The sequence below is a fragment of the Colletes gigas genome, unplaced genomic scaffold (assembly GCF_013123115.1).
Source record: "Colletes gigas isolate AHSC1104 unplaced genomic scaffold, ASM1312311v1 Colletes_gigas_Sc00011, whole genome shotgun sequence".
Taxonomy (NCBI): Eukaryota; Metazoa; Arthropoda; class Insecta; order Hymenoptera; family Colletidae; genus Colletes; species Colletes gigas.
Genome location: NW_025106640.1, coordinates 3682137 through 3709906, shown reverse-complemented (window position 1 = coordinate 3709906; position 27770 = coordinate 3682137). Strand labels below are relative to the sequence as shown.

The window sequence follows — 27770 nt, the reverse complement described above, 5'->3', positions numbered from 1 at the left end:
ACGGTTAATCCTCCGTTAATCGTCCGTGTCTTGCGTAGAATCCCAGGCAAACGATGCAAACTGCGAGTTTAGAGGCGAAATTGCAACTGAAATTGCGGCACCGAGGTGTTGCGGTAGAAATGTTCAATTCTCGTGAAAGAATCGAATTTGGAATCAGTTTTTTAATAGAAACGACTAAAATCGATTCACTGAAAAGCTGTGTATGAAGCAATAACTTCTTAATAAAGAAAACAAATAACATTCGTGTATTTGCGATATAGTGCAGCCGTAATGCGCGAACCTAATAGCTTCGATCATCTTTTATCGATTATCGAAGACAATGGGTTAGTAGTGACTCGTCGAGTGCCAAATACCTTGAGAAGTCCATTGTGCAATCAGTCATCTATAGAAACGGCAAATACATTTTACACAATATTCGAACAACCGATAATGTGCCAAATGAGTTTTAGAGTAGATAACGAACAATTGTAGTTCGACTTCTCGCGGATTTTATTCCGCTAATTCAGGTAACAAGCACGCAGGTCGAACGTTAATATTTTCGCGTTTAATTTCTGTAACAGGCCACAATGGATTTCGACGACGAATCCGCTGTTCCTTGTCGTTTCTCGTATTCAACGCGGCCCGTGTGTTTCGCTTTGTATTATTCGATTAAATCCATTGGTAGTAATTGTTGGACAGCGCGGATCGGTAAATATGGCGAACCGGAGGATGGGCAGAAACGTCGATGGCGTGGCAGATCGCCAAATCAGTATGGGCCGTTGCGTTTATCGCCAGTTTTATGTAACTATTGTACAAAGTAACTGGGACAACGGCAACGGGAATCTGTCAATGCTATTTCTCGTTGCGTAAACGGCATTGTTCCTAACGTCGCGCGATGACAGTTTGAACTTTGCACGAAAAGTGTGTCTAGTCGTCGTTGAACACGATCCCCTGGCACCGAATAATTTATTTCATCATTTTGTTCCGTCAAAATCTGTGAAATGTAGTTGCGAACATCGATATGTAAAAACGATATTTAAAACAAAAATATATGATTGCCCCTTTGCTGGGTAAAAATATCGAATTTTAGCTCGGAATAAGTAGCTACGCGGTGTTTTCGTTCGTCGACTGTCGTTCGAATAAAATTTCGTCTATCTCTAGTGGAGAATAACTGCATCAAGAATTTACATTTACGTAAACTGCAAGTAGACTGTTTGTTCTACTTGGTTTCGTAATACGAGCAATCTTCTTGGCTGTAGTTTTCCGACGATGGTCAAGATAAGAAGGTAGAAATACTTATTTAGCCCGGAGGAAGCTTCCTTTAGAATCGCGAAGAATAAACGGTTTCTAAGAGGGGTTGAAACAATTATGGAACTTTTTAAATAGGTTCCGTTTAATCAGTGTAATTGGAACTTTTTGGAAAACCGTTATCACTTTATAATTTTCAACGAGAAAAGATTAACAGAAGTTTGAGGAGATACAAATTCAATAGTTTGTGTATTTTTTTTACAGCGAAACGAAAGGATTAGATAATAAAACATTTAATTTGCATCCGTACTAACCACTGGTATTTCATGAACGTTGTGTAATTTATTTTTCAAGGTCGTGAACTTTTGAAAACGGTCCAGCAAAATTCAAGGTACCACCGACGAATCGAATCTCGATCTGGCGCCGCAATTTGTTTCTGTCGACTGCGTTAGGTCAGCGCGTGGCACCGAAAGTGTCTTTTATTTAGCACCGAGCTGAAAGAAACGGCGTTTCGAACAAAGCGTAGACAAAATCAAGACGAAATCTTTTAGCTTCGTTTGTAAATTAGTAGACGACACTTGCAGAACAAATCAAGACACGTTTATATCGAGTGCCTGCAACGCGAAAACACACCCGCTATTGGTACTCGAAATAGACGTAAATACAATCTTACCCAAGATTGGCAATCTTAGGCCTTTCAACCCCAAGAGAATTCAGTCAACAATCTTCGCGGTGTACTCGTGACACGTATATAAATCAAGTAAGGTTGTGTCAGCTGCATTGGGCAATAACAATATTATTAGCTGCATTGGGAAACGATGATACGATTGGATCATAAATCTTTTTGGCTCTCCTCGAGAAAGTATACCTTTTCGACGGAATATTTTTGGTATAAATTTTTTTGTACGAAGGGAATTGGAAAGACCGTTTCCAGTCGGGCGACGTTTACAAAAATAATCGCCGCCACCCGCGTTTTCGCGAGCTCTATTTTCGAAGACCGGACATACTTTATCTTGTTCCGTGCATTCTTCGGTATTTTCGTTTCGTCACGCGTCCAAAGGAATCCCCCGTTTACTCCGAAGAAAAATAATTTCGTTAGGTTCGTTTATCATCGATTAAACATTGTTCGTTGACGGATACACGGTTGCATAAAAATCGCAGGCTTATCGAAACCGTGTCGAAGCGTAAGGAAGGATCGTTCAAAGGGAAATAAATCGAGAAAGTGTCAAGGAAATGTTCCGTGGGGATTTCATATTCATTTTATAATCGGCGCGACTCTAATTGTCGAATTTGTGTCTGAAATATGTCTCGCGGCTGGCGTGTAACTGACATTGGCTGGTCCGTGAATATCTCAAGTAGAAATAAATTAGTTTTCCCTGGTTGCCGCGCGACATTCGTCGCAAATTTCGCGATTTTCATCCTGAACGGGATTTTCAGCCCGATTGAAATTCTGTTCAGTGTATTTCCCGTTGATCTATGCGCCCGTTGCTGCGAAACAACCTGTCGCTAATTAATCTCGTTAGACGGCAAGACGAATTAGCCCGCCCTTTGTGAGTAATATTCGTAGCGTGACATTTTCGTCCTTTATCGGAATAAATATTTCCCTCGATGCGGTCGGTGAATCCGCGTCGTTAATGGGTCCATAATTAAAGCAGGCATCGAGAGTCTGCGGGAATATAAAAAATCGACGTTCTTTCATTCGGTTAATTCGAGCAGAATATTATTTCAATCACGATATTTGTTTCATATGCAAAACAAAGTTGGCCAAATTTTTGTTCGAAATTTTTTCGAGGATCTACGAGACTCTCGATCGTTCTCGAAACCTGGTTTCTGTTGATGCTCTTTTTTTCGCGCCGTCTCGATCGTAATTTCTATCGCGATTTCCATTCACGAGCGTCGCGTGACCGACGCGAAGGTGCGTTTAGCTCGCTTAGGCAACGCGATACGGTCGTGAGAAAAATCAGGACGCGTTTTATCGGACGATCGAGCGCGTGCATGCGGCTAAACGTGTCCCGTGCGATCGACGTCGCCCCTGATCGACAGGTGTTGCACGTGGCGATATTCTGTCTACAAGATTATGGGGCACTGTTTCCGTCAACACTGGCAATTGATCTTTATTTGTGCGTCCATTCGACAGGCGTCACGCGAGCAAACACCGTCTACTATCACTCCTCTAACACCAAATTTCACTTGAGAATCTGTCGCCTCAAATGCTTCGTACGCTCGTAGTTCCATTCTCTGATCCACAAAAGTATACTCATTTACAAATGTACACAGAACAATTTTATTGTTTAGTAATCAGAAATTGTATACTTCTTTGTTATATATCTAACAAATTTTACTTGAAGATTTCTCAAAAATATTCCACGTGCCATCCGTTCCTCAGTCACAAACATTTTCATTCAACTTTTCTATTGCTTATGATATTCAATGATAAGTTTATTGCGTCTTTCTAGTATATCTGTCATCGAGTTTGTCACTCGTTTATTCATGCACATCCTTCGACTCTACATGCAGTAATATTTCACGTGCGCAGTTCGTACTTTCATTACCTGCTGACACTCGTTTAGACTCATCCTGTATAATCTGAAACTTGCGTCATGCATTCCATCCATAATTATAGTCCGCTCGGAGATGTTTCGAGTACCGAAGTGCAGAAGAACGAATCCATCATGCGCAGGACTCTGTCGAACTCAAACGCGGGAAGCTTCTCGTTTAAATATTAAAATATTAATTTGCTCGCCGCGCGCAGCGAAAAAGACGTATTACGTCCCCGTTGTTTATTAAATTACTAATGGTCCGGCAGGTGTACGGTGATGCGATTAAATCTACTTGTCTCCAAGTTTCGCGCAAACTTAATTAATAGATCCTCGCGAAGTTCGTTCCACGAAGCAGCGATCTCGGAATTTCCGACGTCCGCTCGCATCTGCCAGATAAACGTTTATCTTGACGTCAGTTTCGTTTGTCAGGTGCACGAAGCCGACGAGCACACCGGTGCAGTACCACTGGTCACGAATACCACCGTGAGAGAGTAGAAAGTGTTCCATTGGAATCCTCTTCGCGTTATTAACGAAGACGCGGTTAGAAATCGAATCTTACCGATGCGTCTCTTAAATGAGCTCGACTTTACCGAGTGCACGGAACTCTCGAGGGTGATTTAAATTTTACCGCTTCTTCTTAATATTTTCCACCAACAGTGTGTGTGGTCTCTAAATTTTAAAATCGATCGCTAATTTGAAACTTCGGTCCGTTTATTCTATTTCTATAGAATCGATCCCTAAGTTTTTCGAAGCTAAAATTATATTTCGGTCGTAAAATTAATTTCGAAAGCGCCACATCGTAAATAGAAATATAGATTCGCGTCGTCGATGCGCTGAGATGGCGGAATCCGATGGAGGAAAGGCCGAGTACGCCTCTGTGTGAAACTAACGGGCGCGTGTGCGATTATCATGAATACGAGAAAAGGTCGGGAAGCCAGGCGTCGTAATAATAGCCGATTTGCAATAACTCGGCCCTCCCCCCCCCCTCGACGATCGAATATTCCTCCTCGTTCGCAAAAAAAATAGTTTAAACTTCCGTCGCGAGAGAATCTAAATTCCCGACTTTGCGTTCGCGCACCGCGATTGGATTTCCATGCTCGAAAATAAAGAAGAACGAAAGACCCTGTGCATTAACGTCTCAAGTTCGGAAGAAATCAACGCGAACTTTTTTAAGCACGATATTAAAGAAGTTTTGTAGTTTCGCCTCTATCGCGAGCAATACGGTACACAACAAATCAAGGAAAAGAGTTGCTTTCTTTGAGATATTAAAATCGACGAGAAATTATGATTATTCGTGACTCGATAGAAATATGCTCGTCGAACGAGTTTCTTCTAGATGTTTCGCGATTTAATGACGATTAAATTCTTTTTTTTTTTTTTAGCTTACTCGATATAATATTTTCCTCGACATGGCAGTACGCGCTGAGGCAGACATTTCCCGTCGACTCGGATTTTTTTATTATAGGAATACATTACGCGCGACTGAAAAAGCTTGTTCCTCGTGTGTTTCCCTGTTGCGTACCTCGTACCGGAAGCCGCCGCTTATTTACGGCTCACACGAACCTTTTAATGCACAAAGCAACGAACTTAGTTGCAACGCGTATCGCAAAATTCGGGTGAAATATCTGAAAATTTAAACCACACGCGAATTTCGAGCCTCTTCGAACTCAACCTTCGTTATATTAATTTGCGCGAAAGATAACCACGAATGCGGTAAGAAAAGAAACGAAGGGCGTAATAATTAAAATTTCGTTTCACGGTTCGCGCGACTGTAAAATATTTTAAAGCACGTTACGAGTATTAAACAGCAGCGTTAACGTAAGTACAAGGGAGGGAGCGTGTTTTTCTTTTTCTACACGTTCGTGTACAATATTTTCGCTGGTTCCTTTCATAAGCCGGTTCGTTTCGCGCAGCCAGCCTTAATCCAAGTCACGTTTTGATCCTTCCCTCGTCGTGTACCGGTCGCGTTTATATAAAAAAATTTTATCTTTACATGCGCGTACAGCCGTGTAACCGTGTTATCCGAAGGTAAAAGCTCCGAACGTGGATATTTCGGTCGCATAAAACAACCGCAAGCTGCTGCCCGCGTCCACTGTTTGCGCTCTACGGTTGAAATAATCATGCGACGTCATTGCCTCCAATTTTACGGGAGTCAACCGAACGATTGACCCGCGAGAAACGGCTCAAGTTCGTCTAAATTTCAGCAATTTATAATGCACATTCCGCCCTGAATACTTGGGACGCGAAAGACATACGTAACTTTGAATTATTGCACGGTGTAAATAAATTATTAACCAGGGGGTAACCCCCTCGTTCCAGATACATATTTTTAACGTTTCCGTCGTTCGATCGTACAATTTATTTACATTTCGCTTTGATCATTTAACGGGACGGTTTTATTTCGATTCGCCAGCGCGACGCGTATTTTAAAAATTATTTCGAGCAGCGAATTTAGTTTGAAATTGAAAATATCGAGAGAAATAGCAGTCGAACGACCAAGGCTAAGGTTTTGCGAATAATTTGATAACACTGATACACGAATTTCAGTGTCGAGATTCCCCCTGTGAGATTGCTCGATTAATTTCGAGAGTTTTCCCGCGATTGTAGGAGTTTGCAAGCGAGAGGTTCGCGAAGATAGCACCGTAACGTCGTTTCCGACGAAAGGGAATGCCCGTCGAATTATTGCGTCGATTCGGTCACGTGTTCTTCATGGTTGCGTGACTGGCAGGGCACGCAGATAACTGCGCGTAGCACGCACTGTACGCCAAGGTAAACGCATTACTCGCCGCGTAATATACTGCGCGTAGTAAGCGCTCGTCGAGTACGTTCACACCGTGTTTGGCTTACGGGGTGGGGAATAACGGTGCTGGTTGTACGGCTGCGTTCACAACGCGTCTTCCGGCGTGTTGCTTCCTCGACCGAGTCGAACGATACGTTACCCTATCAAAAGAAAAAGAGCATTCGATCGCTTTGGGGAATTTTATTTCAATAGGGTCTTTCACGACCCACAACGAAACGCATAAATAAAGAGTAATTTATTTAATCGAGCTGTTTTTTTAAAAATCGTCAACTTTAGTATTCAGTTATTCGAAGTTACTTCGTGTTGATCTCATTTACGAGTTTATTCGACTCGTTATTTGTTGCGTACCGACGATAAAGTGGTAGCAAACTAAAATCTGTACAGATAATAATTACTCCCAAACGCGAAACGAATCCGTACACTTTGTATTTGATAATTTTGCCGAATGGGTGTTCGTAAACACGACGCTTTGCACGTTAACGCGGCGAAATTGTGATTACCAAAATTCAACGAATCCCATCGGACCTGACCAGGACCAATGCAATTTGATTAATCGAATAAAAAGCACGACTGCGCTTTGAAGTTGCCCGCGCACGCGCGTAATTGTATAATGGTAACGCGATCGACGTAATTGCAACCCGCGAGGCGAGTCTCGATACGTCGACCAGTCATCGTCGCGATCATCAACGGAGACAAGGAACGTTTACACCTGTACGATAAGCAGACTGACCAAGTGGTCTAGAAACAAAAAGCAGCGAAACAGGATCGCCGGGACGAAGAAAGAGACCTGGGGAACCGTTCGTTCGGATTGGACTCGGTTCTTCTTGCGCACCGGGTCGACAACTATGCTTAACGGCCGTCGCTGACTCATGCTCGCGCGTAGGTTCATAATGCCGGGCTTGTTCGACGCAGGCGGCTCGAAAATAACGCGTATTTTGCGTTTGAGAGCCGCTGGAATCGATGACTCCGGCGGGCGTTCGGAGCTCGGTTAGACTCAATTATTTGCATATTTATCGAGACCATACACGCGTCTATGAAAGCAGCGACATCGAGGTCTAATCGAAACGAGCAGAATAATTTTTCTCTCATTTTTCCTGTTCGATGCAATGTTTTTTAAGTCGCGATACGGTCGCTGGATATTTATTTCGAAGAGACACAATATTTTGATATTAAAATGTATCTTTGACCCCGTCGTGGATAATGAATATGTTTTAATGAAACGATTCATTATTCACGATTAATTCCATTTTACCAGTCTGGAGCGGGACAAATAAATTGCACCAACGAAGCCTTTGTAAGTGGCACTTGTCGCTCAGCCGTTAACGATTATTCGTTCCATGATTTTCCACGGTAAATATGGAAACTTTGAACGACAGGATTTTCGACAAAAAGCAACTGCCAGCTTCGATTTGTTTTATTAGAATTTATTGTTGAGAAATTGAGACACGAATAAAGAATATAATTACTTAATGCGAGTCAACTTCGTAAGAAACATTTATACAGAGTTCCATAATATTTGTCACGCGTATTTGCGGTGCAATTTGCTTCGGATTCGAGGGACCGGAGGTAAATAGTGCATCCGCGAGGATCGTCAGGATTTGTTAAACTTCCTAAGAGCCCAGAAGTTAAGTTACTTTCTTCGCGAACCGTCCCACGCGTTCTCCCCGATGCCAACATTTCTACCTACCGCGGAAGAATCCATTTTACGGTTTTTTGCACCGTATCACCGACAAAGTTGAGAGTCGCTGGCTCATTCTCTTATTGACGGCGACGTCCACCAACGAAACGCGTTTCAGCTTCGAGACTTTTTCACAGGCTCCTTGAAAGCCACTCGAGCGTGACGTTTCGTTAAATTTCGCGGGTGTTGCTCAGAGTTTCAGCGAGAAAACCTCGAACGACAATGTGTAATCGTAACGCAATTTAATCAGCTCGTTTGTTGCGATAACTGCTCGGTGTTCACGAAAATCCGCTCGTACACTGCTCGGATTAATTGTACGCATTACCTGCATTAATTAAAGGATGAATCGGGGTTTCAATATGTACGGGTACATACGGGCACTTGAATCGAATAATTTAATGGTAAATAATCTTTCTGTAGATTTATTAATCGTCCGATGAAAACAGATTTCAAATCTGGCTCGATTTAACCGGGGAGTTAGTGATGGAAAACAAGAGTTTAAAGGATCATTTATTTTAATTATTATAGTCGAGGGGAACGTTCAATTTGACCGCTGTATTGCTTCATCGACGTTCTCGTTTGTAGACTTTGCAAAAAAATATTCTCTGTACCTCCACAATTAATACTGGTAATGGTCCAAACGACCCATTCGCTATTTCAAGCAAAAATTGTAAAATAATTATTCGACTGGATTTTTAAAACTTCACCATGGTTCTCTATAACGAATAAAAATTTGTTTCTAGCGTCTATCGTTTTAATGTCTTCGGTGCAAATAAATTGTCGATGGTCCCAGCGTAATAAATAATTAATTTCACGTTCGTCCTGTTTTCGTTCGGGTTCGATTTCGCTGGAAACGGCGGATAGGGCGACGATGGAGGAGCGCGCGTCGCGGTCGGCCAGAGTAAACGATTATTCGCGATGCTTTTGTTCCGAAGAGCTGGGTGGCGCACTTCAGACGCGAGTGTGTCTCGAGGCAGTGCTGGATCCGGAGTACACCTGTGCTCGCCACCTTCGCCTCGTTGCCGCGGGAATGTGTTTAGGGGTTCGAGTTGACAACCAGCGGCCAGGTAATTGGGGAACGGAAAACACTGTGGTGTCGTCATGGCAACTCCCCAGCATCCCTTGCTCTCGCGAGCCCTCCGCGAGGGCCGGAGCCGTGGTCGGGGCAACGTGCCCTAACCGCTGCACCGCCCTCGCTTTATCTTTGCACTTTTTCGCTCGGTCTCGAAGCGCCGAAAACGTCTGGAACTCGTTACTTCGTTAGAACGTCTTCTCCGCGAGGGGCTGTACGAAATTTCGTCGCGATAATCTCGAGGGGTCGTCCGATGTCCAGACGTCAGGATTCATCGATCGACCGGGACGAAAGTTACCCCGTTGTCGGCGCGCGATTAATTCGCGGGAGGGTAGACGCCGTCGACGATGTCGATGTTTTCCGCCACGGGATCGTGATTGGACGCTGGCCGATCTTTCATGCGCCGCTGCTCTTGCGATAAATTAATAGCGTGGGACACGGAAGAGGCACAACAAGGTCTTCGAATACGTTCGCGAGGGTGTATTGATTCGCGAGACCCGGGGAAATAAAACGAGGCGATAAAGGGAGGCAACTTTGAATACGGACGTCCTTTTTCGACGGATGGAAATACACCGCGCTGTACGAATTTGAAAAAAAAAACCGTGCAAAATTAGAAGCTCGTTCGATTTATCTCTCTTTAATCAACTGGAACTCGAACGTTCGAATGTTTTTTACGGGCAATTTTTAAGGGTCTCGATTTTCAATTTACGCTTTGAGCTCTTCCAAATAGAACGTTACGAGATTAAAAAGTCGATCTCCGCGAAAATATGAAACGGGTTTCGACCCTCTTCCGGCGTAACAGTTTAAACGTTTCAATTAAATAACGTCTCTTGGAGGCGAACGCAACTCCGCGCAATCGAGAACAACCCTTCCTGGATGGCACTCGAGGACGGGCGTGGTCGCGACTTTCAATTTTCGTCGTTTACCGGGCGGGGGCGGGTTTTCAAAGCCGGAAACCGTGGTACTGCGGAAACCTAGCCGCCGGGCGGGGATTAATTATCGTTGTTAGGATGATACGCGTGGGGCGATGACGTGCCTGCGGCTTCGATATTACCGGCGTCGGACTCGAATGTCGCTGGAACCGCGGCAATATGTCGCCATTCTCCGAGGCATAAGGGCCATTCTGGTCATAGGCGTCGCTTTGAAGCAACAGGCATTCCCGGCTGCAACAATCGCCGAGCGTAATTGTTCCAAGGGATCTTGAACCGCTCCTGGTTTTGTAATTCGAGTAAAATGTTAAAACGAGTAGCGATATCTGACGATTCTTTTACAGCATAAGGGTTCGATGAAACTGTTCACCACTTTCCACATATGTTCTTTAACATTTCATGATACAAATATTTTTTTTTCGTTACGTTCTATTGACTTTGCATGAAATAATAAATGTTATTGTAGTCTAGCATTTTTTCCCTTTGATCTAGAATATAAAGTCGAACGACATTTTATTCATAATAGTACTACGCGTTGTATGGACTAACATCCTTCATAATAATAATTATTTAAACTATGTTTATTGCAAGAATCACTTTCTTGTGTTCGAAGCCGTGTATCTTCGACAATTTTGCATTTTTTAAGGATTTTAGTTCAAACGATGCGTAGTACTATTATGAACAAAATTTTTAAACGTTTCATTCTCATTCTCATCGGCATTTTCTCTGCGTTTATCCGATATTTTATCGTTTACCAAGTATCGTAAAAAAAATTGTCGACCGTTGAGGGTTGAACATTCCGTGGCGCGCCGTGGGAATCTCGAAAGCATTCCGTAAGAGGCACTCGACACTTGCTCCGAAGGTCGAGGATTTCGAATTCCTTTCCCAGTTCTTTTTCACGCATTTTCTAACACTTTAATCATTTCGATGTGCAAAGAATTTTTTGAAATATCTCCAAGTACTCACAGTACCGGAAACTCGTTACAAACAATCCATTCTCTGGCACGTTACAAAATTAGTTGTTAAATAAAATAAATCTAGATAAATATAAGTAAACACAAGTTCCATGAAAAATTTGATTACGATCGATGCATCGAAATTAATTCTAGAAACAGTCAAATTTATTCCCAGGATAGTAACTCTGCCTTTGCATAGAATCTATCACGGTTATTTATAATAAATCGCCTTATTTTTGCAACGCATGAGCTTTAGTCGCGTCGAATATTCCGGCGAACTTCATCCATCAGCTGTCCACGTGCATTCGTCTGGCTCTCGTTTATCAAAAAAGCAAGTTCATTGAAATCGGCCCTCCTAGTCGCGATCTACCCACGAGCGTGTCTGTCGGATCCTCCGCAACCCCCAAATTTGTCCGTAGGATCGTGCGTTAACGCGGATTCGGTTTGTTTGCACGCCAAACGGGATCCTCGCGGCATTTATGAAGGCGGATTTCGTTGGAATCCTTTCAACCCGCCATCGAGTAGGATTAATTTTGCCTTACTGGACGGAAAAGAGTCGACGATATTCCAGAATATATAAAAATCAAATCTCTCGATAACGAAATGAGAAAAAGTTTGATAACTTGGGATTTGAATTTATCGTTTGGTAAAATTTGAATCGAAGAAAAGAAAATTGCAATACGGAAATATGTACTCGAATGGGTATTTTCTATCTATCTGAACTGTTGAATTAACCGTTTGACTGTAGTGAATGAACGTCCCCGAGCCGAGGGGTTAAAAAATGATGACGTTCAAAAAATCCCAGCGACGTGGTTCGATCCGCGTCATCGTCCGGCGATTGGCGTTTCGCAGACTCATCGTCGATCATCGGTGATTTACGGGGCTGGGTACCGTTGTCAAGACTCGTCGAGAAAAGGGAAGGAAGGCGGTATATCGGTCGCTCGACGCCGAAGCGGAATAATTGACACGACAAAGAGCTTCCGGTGCCTAGGAGGCCTATTCACGCGCATCAAAGCCCGTCGAGACCCGTTGCACCGATGTGCATCGTCTACAATGCAACGGACAATGGCAATATTAACGCGACGATGGAGTGCAGTTCTCATTGTTCTAGATCGCGATGCATCTTAACGCGACCCGACCCATTATCGCCGCAAGACGCGTAAAAAACGGGAGACAAATTGGCACTCGCCTGTACCGTTCGGCTCGTGAAACCGATTTCATGACCGATTTCCTCCCCTCCGGTTCCCCTCTATTAAATTTAACAGGTTTGCAAGCTGTTAGCCAACTCTCCTCCGCGGCAATTTTATTCTATCGTTCGCGAAAGAAATTATCGCGGGAGGAAGGTGATTTCAATAAAATGTAACTGCTCTTCTATATTTGAAATGCGAATCTAGATAAGATCCTCCAACCCTCAGATTACTATATAAATTGAACAGTAATTAGAAAGTCTAAAGTTATCCTTGCAACGTATTGTAAATTAATTATATTTATTTCCGTTAATAAATGAATAATAATAATTCTTACCACTTGTTCAATCTCACATTCGTGACAGTACATAAAATTGAGAGAGATTCGAAGAACATGTTCGACTCCGGATCGAAGAATCTCTGAAAATCTTGATGAGAGTTGGGAATATAGAGGCAGTATCGAATCCAGTAGATGGTAGGACATCGTCGTTTCCGGTGTAGCATGACTCGCATTCGAAAGGGCTCTCTTGAACTTCAAACATCCGCGCGGCTCGATCAATGTCGAGCAGTTCGAAACGGATATCGCATACTCGATAGATCGAGCGTTCTTCGAGTAATTTTGACCCACGATCGGCCGTGACGGTTGCCAAGGAATGCCTTCCCCTCGAATCTCGTGCCAAGAGCCCGTCCGCTAAGCCATTTCTGATGGCATTGAGTCCGCTCGCATCCCGAGAAAACTCTCGGCATTCAGAAATCGAACTTACGCTGCGTCGCTGGATCGACGGAATCGCGTTCGATCCGCCGCGTTTCCACTGTGTTGCTCCAAACGACGACGAGTGGGCTGTTCGTTCGCCAGTTCCATCCATTTGTCGGCCCGGGGAATGCTCATTTCGATGAACGTCATTTTCGAACACCCACGCCGAAACGTGACATTGATCGTTTGAACCGTTTGGCGGCGAATCGTTTCTCGCTCAAAGTTGATGTCTAATTTCTAATTCTTTTATCCTCCGTGAGAATCTGAATCTCCTGTGTAATATATGAGGTGGAAATTTAGCAGACTTTTTTATTTGGAGATTCAGCAAACGACAACTGCAAATCTGCTTAAGAGTATTTTTCACGTGGTTTCGTTCGCCTGTAGCTCTTTTGTCTAGAAAACACAATGGTGTGTACTTAACTTGGGCTTTGGGGTAAGTGCACACCTGGATCTTGGATTTCGCTGCAGCTATAGGGCGAATGCGTCGATCCATTATTCCTACTCCGGTCCAACCAACACTTAAAAAATTCAGATTCTAAAATTAGATAGATCGAGAGCCGTTAAAAAATGACTGAAATCAAAAACGATACAGAGATTTGTGTTCTGTGTAGCAGAACAAGAGATGAAGTGGTTTCGTTTAATTATCCCCGGAGTCTATCTTTAAGAATTCACTGTACTGCAGTAGTCCGTAATAAATCCAACGACGCGCACCGTGCCAGGAATTTAGCTTTCTAAGATCCTGCGAAAGTGTCCCCCTAGGGGTGCTTTAGGCTGATAATCGTCGTTCCCGACGAAACTGCCCTACCGCACGTTATCATCCATTATTCCTCCGCAGGGAGCTTCCCCGAAATTGCCTTTTGACAACGCTCTCCCTGCCGCCCTTTATCCCCTTTACGCCTTTATCCACACTGTTCCTCGCCACGAAAGATAGTCTGTGCACGGCCCGTTGCAACTGATGCTGATGCGTTTCTTACCACCCCCGCAGGGCGCGCTCGATGTTTATCAAAATCCATCTGTCGTAGACAGGCTATTACATGGGCCGGGGGATCTTCTTTCGTCGAATTTAGGGCCGGGGTTTATTCAATCGTGGCTGAAATCCATTTCTCGAGGGGCGTTCATGATCTTGGCCCATCGAGGCTAAACGGATCGCGTCGTTTAACTCGTATATTTCACGCGTGATATATCAGAGCACAGGTCAGACACGGGAAATCCTATTCGTTCCGGGTCAGAAGTGTCAAACAATATTTCCTAATTCAGCGATATCGAAATTACAAAGGAGAAATTGTTCTATCGGAAAAAAATACAAATTTGGGGGTGTGATTTTTTTTATTTTAGTTATTTAATTCGCGCGAGACAAGCGAAGATCATTCGAAAATTCAAAATTGGATCTACCAGCATCCCTTTCTACACCTCTAGAAGTTTTCAAAAATGGGAATGGTTTACACGTAAATTATAATCTCGTGCAAATCAGAGCTACGATCGAGTTTACCGCGTCTCGGGTTTTCGAGACGTTTTCTCGTTTTTTGCCATACCCGCGGAGCCATTAAACGTCTATGGGACCACAGTAACGGCGTATTGATTTTATGGTGACATCGACATGGCCGTCTAACAATGAGTTAAGAGGAATCGAACCATGGAAGCTCGCGGGTCACGTTCGATATGATTTTCTGCAAATATTCATTCAACATCTATGAGCGAATCTCCCTCCTCGAAGGGTACAATAACCTCGGGAAATAAGTCCTGCTATCAAGGAAATGGAAGCCATCTTTCATGGCATTATCGTCGTGCCTTATGCGCTTTTCCTGGTTACGTGCTTCCGCGAGGCTTTCTTCGACGGTAGAAAATAAAAAAAATGGAATAAAAGTTAAAAGAAAAAAAAAATGTTGCAGTTGATTGATTTGTTCGACTCTCGGGAAATTGTTGCGAACGTCTGACAACTATACGCGGTAGCCTAGATTTTTCATTCCACGAAGCTCTTCCATTTTTATTTCGAAAATTTTCAACGTCACCAAAAACCATACGTTTTACATTTCACTATTTTCGACTATCACAGAACCCCGAAACATTTTTTCACTTTTTTCTACCTCGTTCGCATTAATTGACTAAAAATTTCAATCTATCGCATCCAACGACATTGTTTCATCAATTTTTCGACGAAACTCAATATTCTACGGACGCGTACGTACGCGAAATTTGTTTCCCAAACGAACCATCACGACGAATGATAACCATATTTCCACGACAATTAGTGTCAACGAAACGAAAGGTGTAATCGATTCGCTGGGGCGGTAACCGCGACTTCCGAGGGTTGTTTCATCCCTCGTCGGTAACGCAGAAAGCTCGGGTGGTTTTCTCTGGGAAAACGGGGGAAACGCGGAAAGCTTCCGAGTCGATAACGCGGGTGCAACCGGGTCGGAGGACGTTGCAGTCGTTCGTTTTACCAGCGATCGCTGTTGCTTGCGACCCAACGTTATTTTCCCATCGGGCGAAACCGATAGACGATAATGGACCATACTTTGCGTGATATAATTTTCATTGATACTAATCTGTAGTATTTCTTGTCTGTCTTGCAGCAAAGAAACAGAATGGGGCGGCTTTACGGACGAATAGCTTGGGGTCGGGGGCGAGGACACCACCCCTCGAAAGGAAAAGCAAGTTCTCGGCCCTCGGTAGACTCTTCAAACCGTGGAAGTGGAAACGGAAAAAGAAATCGGACAAGTTCGAGGCCGCCTCCTTGTGTAAGTATAAATTCATCAAAATTCAACATTTCGTTCCAAGACTTTGTGAGTTCAATCACAGACGAACTATACGAGTAGACCTAATAACTTATGAACTTCCGTGGCCCAAACTGACTGCCATACCGACTTGAAAATGCGGTGATCTTAGCGTTTCCTTCTCATGGATGGCGGTCAGTTGAGAAACTATTCACTGAATTGTACAGCTGTAGTGTGTGGAAGAGATTAAAAAACTCAATTTTCAAACGACTATAACTCCTACAATAGTGAATGTATATTCTTGAATTTTATTTCTGCAGTAGAGCTCATGGGTACCTACAGAGACGTATTAGACTATTTATCTGTAAATCGTCAAATAAAATTGTCAAAAATGAAAATCGAATTTTTCAGAAAAATCGATAGCCAGAGATTTTTCGAGGAAAAAAAAAAATTTCACTTTCTTCTGAATCAAGTATTTTTGCTTGCGGTGGTCAATTACAATCATATTAGGAGAAAAAATGATCCAAAAAAATACATTGTGTGTAAGGTCTAATCATATACTTCGTCTGTGGTTCAACAGTCCCAACTGTTACCGACCGTGTGTTCTTACTCTTTCGATTATCGAACATTTAATAACAAAGTTTCGCGAACCTTTAGTCTTACATTGTACATTTACGTTAATATTACTAGCTTTCTGTTTTTCTGTAAACGTTAGCCTCACGGAGATCTCTAAATGGAGTTTAAAAGATACGTTTACTGATAATCGTAGATAATGATTGTGGTTTTGTTTGTCGTGATTGCAGCGCTCGAGAGGAAAATCTCGGTACGAGCCAGCAGAGACGAGTTGGTACAGAAAGGAATCCTGCTACCAGTGATAAGGTCCACGTCGTTTCCTGAAAATGGTGAGTCCTTTACCCTTTCGCGATACGTTATCATCCGCGTGATCCACGTTCCACCGTTCCGGATAAGAATCTGGGTTGGGCGTTGCACTGTTCAGCTAGCTATTCCCGGGGAGTTTTCCAATTTAAATCGACGTTTCGAACACGTTGCATTCGGGGCGCATCGAATCTGTGCGCGCCGTTATATTTTTAAACAGGTGACATTAATTACCCTTTGTAAATTTAGAAAGGTTAGCATGCTTTCGCCGTCGGTCGCCGCGCGGTAACCGGCGCAAAATCTGATCTGACAAAATTGTTCTGCATCGAGCCGTTACACTTCCAATTTAGCTTTTCCAGTTTTGGCAAGCTGGAACGAAGTTTGCGTAACTCGAGATATTCTTACCATCTCCACTGTGGGTGTTTCATTTTTTTTAATTAGCAACTGGAGCGCTAAATCTTTCAGAAATTATATAAAAGATGGCAACCCTGGTGGTACGTGGTACGTGATTTAACTAAAATTTGTCAAGAGAAGCGTGTACGATTCGATAATTCCGTCGAGAGAGAATTTCCACGATTTCCAATTGGCCAGTAACCTTTCCTCATCAGTTTCCTGCTTTCGAGACACACGGACCTTGGTGTTCGTAAATTTCCGCGAACGTGTCGGCTCCGTACGCGTGGAAATTGTCCACTCCCCGACTGATCAGGAAATAAGGACCCCACGGGATAAAACAGGGCGCGAAGGGCAAGGGCCAAGGGGCGCCGTAACGCGTGGAAGAATGTAATTAGGTTTCGCGGTCGTTATCGTCCAGACACGAGCACAATTTCCGGAATCGCGGGACGATGCATCTCGCGCTAGAAAACGTGACCAATCTCGAAGAAGCATCGCCGTTTCGTGGACGAGAAACGAACGCGAGCAGACACCGTCGCGATAAGGGTCTCGAAAATTTCGTTTCGACGTCGAGAGATTGCGGAATTAATATTTCAATTTTATTCTGTTATTAGACCATTTGAAACGTACCTCTTGCCAGGCGATCGTGAAATTTGATTTATCTAAAATAGACTCGAGGATAACCGTTGCTCCAGCTACTGGCAGGTACTTTAATCGTGAAGCAATTTAGTCGTACTTGTTAATTCATAGTTCCTTTATAAAACTCTTGGCATATAGCATCTAATTACGAAGATATCACAGTTTATTTCGCTTTGGCACCCAGCTCCTTCGGTACTTCCGCTGCGCAATTGCAGTCCCGATAGCTTGGTCGATTATGGTCGGACGGTTTATTTTACCGTGCGACGATAACGCTACGGTCGTTCTTACCGACGAAAGTGATAAGATAAGCGCTGGCGGCTTATGTTTCTGTTTCCAAACGAGGTTAAACGTTGCCATCAAAAGCTGTGAAACTTCCTGTAAAATTTTAGCGCCTGCGAGATTCTCGTAAAACCTGCGACACGGAGTTTATCATTTATGGCTATTTTATACACACCAGGCGATCCTTATAAAATGGCTCCATCACCTCGCGCGTTTGAAAACACACGAGATCGGTGCTACCCGGCAAAATATTCAATGTGGTGCAAAGTATTACACCTGAATTTGTCAAAAGAAAATTAAAACTTCGGTAAAGATCTGATATTAGAAAAATTTGTAAAACCCCAGTCACGATTATTTCGCTGGAGAATTATTCGCGATCGACGCGTTCGGTATTTATTAACACCTTGCATCGCATAAATTGCGTTCATAGTTCGTAGATTAGCGCGAAGTGCCGTGATGAAACAGCGCCTGTTGTTCCGTCTAGGCTTCCCTTGTCTCGGCGATAATGCGCGAGACACTTTGCGTGGAATGTAATTACGAAAGTGGATCTAAAACGTTCCTCTTGGTTCTTCGTGCGACTCGAGTTGGCTCCGTTGATTAATAGATTCCCGCCACTTCGCGCAACAATGCCCGTTGAACGTATCTTCTGTCAAAGAACCTGCCCGGAGTATCGAGTTTGAAACTCTTCAAGCAGCTTCCACCATTATTCATATTTCCGTTACCGGCGAGAACCGAACGTTCGAGTTTGAAACACACCGTTTCCCGGTGCTACGCAGGTCGAAATCAGTGATTAATTATTCCTGGTAAATGGACAGTGTCGTTCTCAGGGAAGATAACGAACCGTTGACAAACTTGCGGTCCTGTTACCGAAACGGCTAGATCGTTTCGAACTCCGACACTATCGATTTTCATTGAAACGTCTTTAACGTGCTTGCAATACTGGGTACAATTATTATTATTTTTCTTAACGCAAAATTGTATAGTGTTTACAGTGTCTGAATTTTGCAAAACGATCCATGAAAGAGAAGAATTTAATTTCTGAAATTAGTACGTATCGAGAATGATGCGATGGCAGAGATGGGCAAAATTTCGAGCAAACGATAAATAGAATTAGAAATAAGTCGAATGAACGAACGAAGATTTCAAAGACAGAATAGATTTTCCCCATCTTTGTAATTGGAGACTTTTTTACTGATAAAAAGAGCAATTTAAGACGATTTTCTATGTCTTTTATTTGTCTGAAAATGAGTATTCAATGGTTATGAGAAATGTGTACACTTGACAATTAGTCTTTGAAGTTGAATATGCTTGAAGCATTGAATCCTCATTTCCCAAGCAGTTGACATCGAGAACACAAGTTATATGCTCCCAATATATGTCAGAAATGAACAACTTAACGAAAGAAAAAGGACTAATACAACTGATAAAAGTGTTACAAGTGTCTAGCTATTTAAGAAGAATATGTATGTTCCCCCGAAATGTGTGTCGAATTTCCCAATAGATCCAGGTCGAATAGACAAGTACGTTTCATCATTTGTTGTCTGGTCCCATCCCTCGCACGCTTTGCTTTATCGAATAATCCTCTTATGCGATTCTTGTCACGTTCGAAATACATCTGTAGCGTGTTTCATCAAGCTAAGAACTTAGAACAACCGAGAAGAGAAGAACGCAGATTCGTAACACATGGGTACACATCAATTGGGACGTCCTATGAATAGTTGCGATCACGAGAGCCGTTCCAGCGAATCGGTACAAGCACACTGAGCATCCGTAGTCCAGCTTCCGACCCGACGACGAAATAACGTCCGCCACGTTAGATCAGATTAACCAATCCCCGGGGGTCCATCGAAGACCTCTAGAACAAAAATAACACAAACTTCACGCAGCGTGGTACGAGTTCGATTTTTCGATACACAGATCCGACAAATTCGCAACGTCACCGAACAAATATACTCCTGCCGTTTAATCATCGTTTAAACACTGCTCGAACATAACAAACGAGGCGAATCGTGGCATCTGTTTACGGTAGAGTCTCATCTATTCGCCGTAAACGACATTCGTAACTCATTGACCGAACAAACGTAAACGAACGAGGCCGAAGTTTCGCAACGTGGCGAGGCCCTTTTCGAAGGAGCAAAGAAAAGCAATTGTAGACTGCTGAACCGACGTAGAGAAACAGTCCCAGGCGTCTGTCGTCCTAGATTACTAACAAAACTAACCTGGACCGTGCGCTGCCCGGTTTCAGAGACGATCGGCGACTCGACGGACGGCCAGAAACCGCCGACGCCGCAACAGACGCACCAACAGCAGCAACAGCAACCGGCCGGCGAAGGGGTTGGTACCGGCGGCAGTGGCACCCCTGCAGCAACACCCACGTCCGCCGGTACCATGCAGCAATCCCAACAATCCCAGCAAGTAACCTCGGCCACCCCAACCCCAACGACTGCCAATCCGCATTCAACAGGACCGCCCAGCGATCAACCCTCGCCGCATCTCTCGTCCCTTTATCCGGGGATCCCGCAACCCGGCCAGCCCAACGGCAGCACGCAAGGTAAGATGCAAACACCGATACGATAACCGAGTAGAGCCATCATTTGCGCTGAAAATAATGCCGGCTTTTCAACCGGGGGTCGATCGTGGATCACGTGATCGGCCCTTAACACGTTCGACGCAGTCGGGATTAGCAGGATCTGGATAGAGCCTTAAGGGTAGCGATAACAACAGTCTGGAAACTGGATTTTCATTCCTTGACAGTACATACGATGCAAGCTAATTAATTTTTACAGGGTTGTGTCGAATTTACTTTATTTTTTATTAAATTATCTAGGGGGTGATTCCCATTTTTTTAAATAGTAGGTGGTATTATTCTTTTGTCGTTTGGCTAGCTCTGGTCGAACTGAGCGTTTGCTTAACCCTGAAGTGGATTATCTGGGCCCTCCACAAGTTTAAACTGATATTGTATAATGTATGTAAACGTAATTATTTGAAAATTTATGTAAAGTTAATTCAGTTCAGATTGAGAGTCCACTTAAGGGTTAAATCGTTCTTTCTTGTTGCTCAAATTTACAAAGTTGCTCTCACACTTCTACTATTTTATTATTCTGTTTCAACAGTTCCCTTTACTTATTTATTTTTATGTGTGTTAAAATTCCCATAAAACGAAAAATCAGTTCTAATTACGTAAATGATAGTAAATTATTTTTTTGAGAATTTTTGGTAAGCTTGCCCCTCTCGGTTTCCGTGCAGTTGATGCCAAGCATTAACAAATTGATTACGTCAGTTTCGCGGGAAGAAGTTGTGAAAGAGAGAAGACCTACCGTGGAAATTATAGCCTCTACGTTACAGTATCTAGCAGCGAGGCGCACAATGGCGCGAGTACAGGCGTTGACCTAATTACCGGAAATCACGTGTTAGAGGCGGCATTAATGGGCTACCGAGTATGATCGCGGTACGTCGTGCTATGTGACGACCGCTTAAATTTCTCATGGAATCTCTGGCTCGGCCATCTGAATCGTGCGGTAATCCCATCAACGTTAACTCATTCTCGATCAATTAATAACAAATGTCGACCACCGTTCCTCGAGTTCGAGGCACGTGTGTTCCTTGGGTTCGATCCTGGCTCCTTAGACACGAGATACATGATCGAGAAACGTTAGATCGGTACTCGCCTGCTCGTTAACAATTTGTTTAATTTGTAACGGACGCGATAAAAATTACAACGCTGGGGGAAATTTGTAATTTGATTAACGATCTGCTATTATTCTTACCGTATATTGAATCGTGATTAATGAGTGACGCGAACAGTTAGAACAAACATAATCATCGGACACGATTGGCTCGTTATACTTGCGAATAAACGATCAAGTTAACGATAAAAAGGCTAGCAAAAGATACAGTAATCTTTCATTGTATTAATACAAGTTCCTGATCGCAGATTACAAATATAATTTATGGTCGGTCATGATTAGATATCGATGGTAATTAACTGATAATTAATTGACTTCATCGTCTATAAATCAGTGCAAGAAACCAGCTTAGTTCTGTTTTATTTCCAAAAAGGTTATTTTAAATTTATTCGAGTGCTCGTGCGATCGAATACTTTGTATTGCGCAGAGACGAGAATTTGGCCAGCGAGTCCGATTATTTATAGCCTAATTTATTTCCTATAGGCTCATCTTTCTAAGTTTATAGGATGGAGATTATAAAATAATCAGAGTCCCGCTAGCCAAATTCTCGTCTCTGCCAAGTGCTTGGCAATCGCGTCTGACCATTACTGATTATTTCTACTTACGCCGGTGCTCGAACGATTCCAGAATATCGAAGTGCATTCGCGAATCTATTATTCCTCCATCGTTGCCACGGGGTTATATTCGCCTTCGTAAACAGCAGCGTACAAAGTTGATGGTTTTATTGGCATCGGTGATTTATTAAGGACAATTGAAACCACAACGTTCCGAAATAAATTCACTAAATTTAGTTCGTACGTGTCGCACGACCTCCTCGATTATTATTAAAGACAGAAAACAAGGATTTCATGGAACGAATCGAATGCAAAATTTCCACTCGAAAACCACGCACGACAAACAGAAAATATGTCTCGAACATCACGCGACGTCCAAACCTCGTATCGTGTTCGTAAATCCTACGACTCGAGAAACAACCCCCCGACCTTTCGTGCCCTCTTTTTCACCCCCTTCACGTGCCCCGTATCTCGACCATCGTCCAGACAAGGTTATCGGGTTTCTCCCGCGGTTCAAACCGAAGCCGTAAAACGTTTATCATGCGGACGCGTAACGCGATATCGTAAGATGGTTTCGACCGCTGGCAACCCCATTTTCGTCGAGTTTCAGGGATTCCCGGCGATACGTAGCGACTCTATCGTTCGTTTCGCGATGTCCACACGCGCGAATCGTGTCCAGCACGCGAGTACTCGAGGCGCGAACTACCTGTTGCGCGTCGCGAATTTATTCGACGCGATTCGTGAGTTACTCGAATCCTTTGACACTGTTATTCTACCGCTTCTCGGCGTTTCAAAGCGCGATCCAAATAAATGGAACACCTACACAATTTTTAGTCCGAACAAACGGATATCTGATACAGAGAACCCTCGACTAAATACTAGAATTTTATACATGATATTTCTAGACGTAGACGTCTTACGGTTTAAACTAGTTTAAATTTAAATTAAACTTCTTGACAAACGCGTAGTGTTGTCTTTGAGAATCGTTACGACTGCTTTAAAATGTTCATTGTAAACTGGGTATATTTAAAACACATATTTCTGTGATTATCGTGCTGTGATTAAGTTGAGGATAATTGCGAGAGGAACAGTTATTTCTGCGGCGTCCATAAGGGTTGTAACGTCGAGTAGCATAATGGCGCGGCTACAGCTTGTGGATTATGCGACGTGACATACTCGCGAACATGTCACCGTCGAATAATGTGCTGCCAGCGTCTGGTGCCGGGAGCGGTGACTGGTCGAGTCACTGTTAGGTCGTTAATTTCGCGAGGAACTCGAGGAAAGTGCTCTCCCTACAAATTTGCATGTGTATCGTTTGAAGCGTCTCTGTTTTATTTTCATTCTCGTTTGGAGGGTCGCGAAGCGTTAAACGCCGCGCCAGACTTTTGACTGGAAGCAAACTATTATTTCGGCGGGGTCTGCAGGCGAGCGTGTACATTCGTTACAATTGAAACACGTTTGGGGAATCAGACATCTGGTACAAAGACAATACTTGAATATTCAGCGCGAGTAATTTTCATTTGTTCGGGTGTTGGCCACTTAATGGATAATCACAGATATTTTATGTTCACTATACAATGATTTCTCTCTCTTGAAAAAAAATGAGAGTCGTGGAACAAGAGAATTTTCGTAAAATTCAGTTCAAACTTAAGGGATGATTTAACCCAATTGTACCTTCTCGAATTAGGGGTTGAAACGATAAAGAATTGTTGGAAGCCTCGTTTCTAGATCGAAAGTTAGTATCTTCAGTGACGAGGATTTCGGTATCGATCCCGTGCTGTAGGAAGGGCCTTTTCGGATCCGCTTCTTGGCTAAACACGGAAAAGACGAGGAAGAGAGGGGCAGAGGGACGAATTAAGGGCCGTGATGGAGTCTGTGGGACGGAAAGGGTGCAAGCAGAGGATAAAACGTCGTACAGACCGGGGGCTGAGTCGGTGTATGCTCCTCGTCTGTCTCGTAGCAAGAACCATGGGAGCCCAACGACGATCGATACGCTTCTCTGTGTACATCGCGAGTTGAAGAGCCTACCAGCCTCTGCTCTCCTCTCCTTTTTTCATTTCTATCCGTTCGTTTAACCGGTTCCTACGTTCGAGGGAGGAACGCGCGTTTGAAAGGATCGGGAAACCAGTCGGGAGAGGGCGCGAAGTCGTTAGAAGCCTCCCCAACTCGCGTAAACAAGATTCTGAGCAACGCGAGAAGACGGCGGATTTTATTTTTGATCGTTAGGCAGATCCAGTCGCGTCGCAGGGAACAACGAAATAATTTTAGAATGCATAAACGATTTTTACATGCTTTTGCATCGCGTTAAATATAAACGAGCTCGTAGCAAGGGTTGCTGGAACTCATGTGTCCGCATAATTTCTCGAACAGAATCTCCATAATTGCCCGTTAAATGCATCCCCTCAATTTGTCTTGCAGAACAAACACTCGATCGCGCGGAATAACAAATACCTTCTTCAAACATGCGTTTCGAACCTCGTAATAAACATTTCGAGCGCATTTTAATGGCGATTCCGATACTCTGCGACTGAAAACAGAAAAAGATATAAAACGATCTATGCGTACCGAAAAAATTCCTTCGATATTCGTGGTTGAGTAGAACACGATGAAAAGTAAAGTCATCCTCGTGGGTCCACTGGATTTCCCGCGTTGCCTCTGCGTCTAACGTCTTGTTTTTGTTTCCCCATTAATTAGAATTCTCTCTCGAGAAACGGATAAACGCATCAGACCGCAAAATTGAAACGCAAATATGAACAGATACGTATATTGACATAATCGTTACGGAAACCCAGCGAAGCGTACTCTGATTCTCCGATCCCTCGATTCTCTCCACTGAAATTATCTCCACGCTCCTTTACGTCATCGACAACTAAGCTTTAATCATGTTAACCACGTTTGCCCATATATCAGCCGAAGAAGCGTTTCTAACTTCAACTTAATACTTTCTGAAATGTTCCTGACGTTCTCAGACCGCCGATCTTTAAAGCCTCCGTTGATTTTATGCGAAAAGTCATTTTTGCACTTTCATATTTCAACAATATTATATTAAATCAAAGTAAACAAGCACGTCCTCATTTTCCTATGAACTTCTAGAAAGAATAGAGAATTTGTATCATAATTATTAAGAAACATAGATATATAATTGGCTCGTTTTCATTATTTCTATATTATTTGCACACGTCGATAAATCTCAAGTGCTCCGTTTCGTCCCAAATGTATACCATGACAGTTTGAAATATCTAATCATCGAATAAAATATGAAAAATCCATTGTAATTTTTAAGTATGGGGCTCGATGTGGTCCTCTGAGGGGAAATTTGACGCGTTTTCGCGTCGACGTGGGCCAAGTTCAATGAAACAAGAGGCCCCAGCTGCCTGGGATCGTTTTCCCGTCGCGTTGGCGTGCATATTTCAGCTGGTTCGTTGTTTCCTCTCGCACGTACGTACGTAACGGAGCGGAGAGGGTGCACCAGGCAGAGGGTTGAGGACGAAAGGGTGCACGACGGAGAAGCACGGGTCGATATTGACGCAGGCCCGTCGGGAAACCTTACGCCGACGTCGACGACGAAATTCAGGCGATCCTGGAATTCGTTTGATCGCGCCGCCCGCGCCTCCCGTTAATACATCGACGTGAATAATTTAAATAATTAGCCGTCGGTGGTCGCGAAAGCCACGGCTTAATACCCCGATGAATTTGCTCCCGGTTAATTGAATTTCGGTCCCGTTGGCGAACTGCGATCTCTCCAGCCAGCTTTTGTGCGCCGCGACGCGTGTTTATTAATATTTTCGAGCGTTCCTCTTTCGCGAGCTTCCGGTTGTTCAACCCCTTCTGTGCCCCGGATGGAGTGGTCCCAGGCGTCTCGTGGGGTACGTATTTTGCACGCATTTAACGAGCGTTGTAATTAATGGACCAGTACGTGCGCCGGGTTAAGATCGAAATTGGCAGGAATTAAATGTACAAAATTGGGAACAGTTGGAAAATATTTCAGACACCCGAATGGTAATTTTCTGGTATATTTAGCCGTTAGTATTGGTATTGAACACAATTTTTGTTGTTCACAAAAGCCCTTTTTTTCCTTTGAGCTCGTTTAATAGTTCAGTGTTTTTTTAACGTGATTTCGTGGTATCTTTCATTTTACTCGAGGAAAGTGCACGAATAAAAAGCTGACGGAATATTTTCAAGAAAATTTACTATTCGCGGTAAACCTAGAATCGGTGCGAGCTTAAAATATACAGGGTGGTTCGTATTAGCCGTTTGCGTCGCTGGTATCAGACACGATATCAGTTGCCAAGCAACGTGGTACATAAAACTGTCTCGCTGGTCGGTACACGGAAGCAGAAAATATTTTTCAGTTTAGATTTTAACGTAACGGATCCCCCCGATGCGCCGACCGAATCAATAACGCAATATTCGTCTGATAAAATGAATCCTGCCCGGCAGACTTTCGTTCCGAGCCCGTATCTCGCGGCGAGCCTCGTGCTGCCCAGACATCGCAATATGCATTAATAAAAATGCTCGCGATATACGAGGATTCCCTACGCAGAAATTTAGAAAAGGACACGAAAGTGTCCTAACCCAGACCGATAAAATAATTCAAATTCCATTCAAATGGTTCGACACGATACGTGACTTACAAAATTAAATTTACGTGGTGTGATAATAAATAAATATCAATTATTCTCGTTCAAAAACGAGCCACGGCTTTTCCCAGCTTGTAGAATTACCCTGCACGTACATACTTAAACGTGCAGGGACACAAATCATGTTGGCTCGACGCGGGATGCGAGTTTAACGAAATAACGTTCAATGAGATTACGTTTCCTGCACCTTGTCGTTCCCCTCGCGGTTTTGACCTACGACCCGCCGCTGAATTTCAGCGGATTTTACGGGTTTCCTTGCCCGGAACTCCGGCCATGCCATTTCTCGACATTTCATAAGCCCCGATGCGCCAGCCACGTAGGATTTTCGCGTTCGCTTTAATGGAGTAATTTCGTGGGACGCGACGTAACGTGGCCAGCCACTGTGCAGGATTGTGATTTCTAGCAATACGCGGGGCCATCGTTCCCTAAACCGCTCACGCCGTATATTTCCGCGAATGTTTGAATGCACCTGTCATTGGAAAATGTCGAATTTCCTAGCTGAAACGAGCTCTTTCGCGTGCGAGGCTTAAAATTGTCCGTCGTTACGTTTACGACTATTTGTGTACCGAATCGCGTATCGGAGTTCGTAAATAAATCAAACACAGGCCCAAATACCCATCTACGATTCTATCGACTCTATCGATTAGCGCGAACGTAACATATTAACTACAATATTTACCCTGAAATTGTATAATTAGTTTGCGGTAGAAAAATGGCCTCTGTGCGTAATTTCACAGTTTGTTTCCAAATAAATACACTCATATATTCATAAATTAAGTAAAGAAGTAAATAATCTCAAATAAATAAACAGCTTTGTCACCGCGTAATCAGCGAATTTTGTTTAGAGAA

The 27770-nt window shown here is 43.4% G+C and overlaps 1 protein-coding gene across 11 annotated transcripts in view; it reads left to right on the top strand.

Moving 5' to 3' along the window:
• The window catches only part of LOC122398466 (phosphatase and actin regulator 4), a 267861-nt gene that overhangs the window by 62391 nt on the left and 177700 nt on the right, over positions 1–27770 (top strand). For 10 of the 11 annotated variants that reach the window (XM_043398329.1, XM_043398322.1, XM_043398330.1 and 7 more), the window contains 3 exons: positions 15717–15881; positions 16661–16759; positions 20287–20592. In XM_043398329.1, coding sequence (XP_043254264.1) covers positions 15717–15881; positions 16661–16759; positions 20287–20592 — 570 coding nt within the window. The remainder of the gene's footprint in view (positions 1–15716; positions 15882–16660; positions 16760–20286; positions 20593–27770) is intronic. The other variant, XM_043398331.1, reaches the window with a different exon arrangement.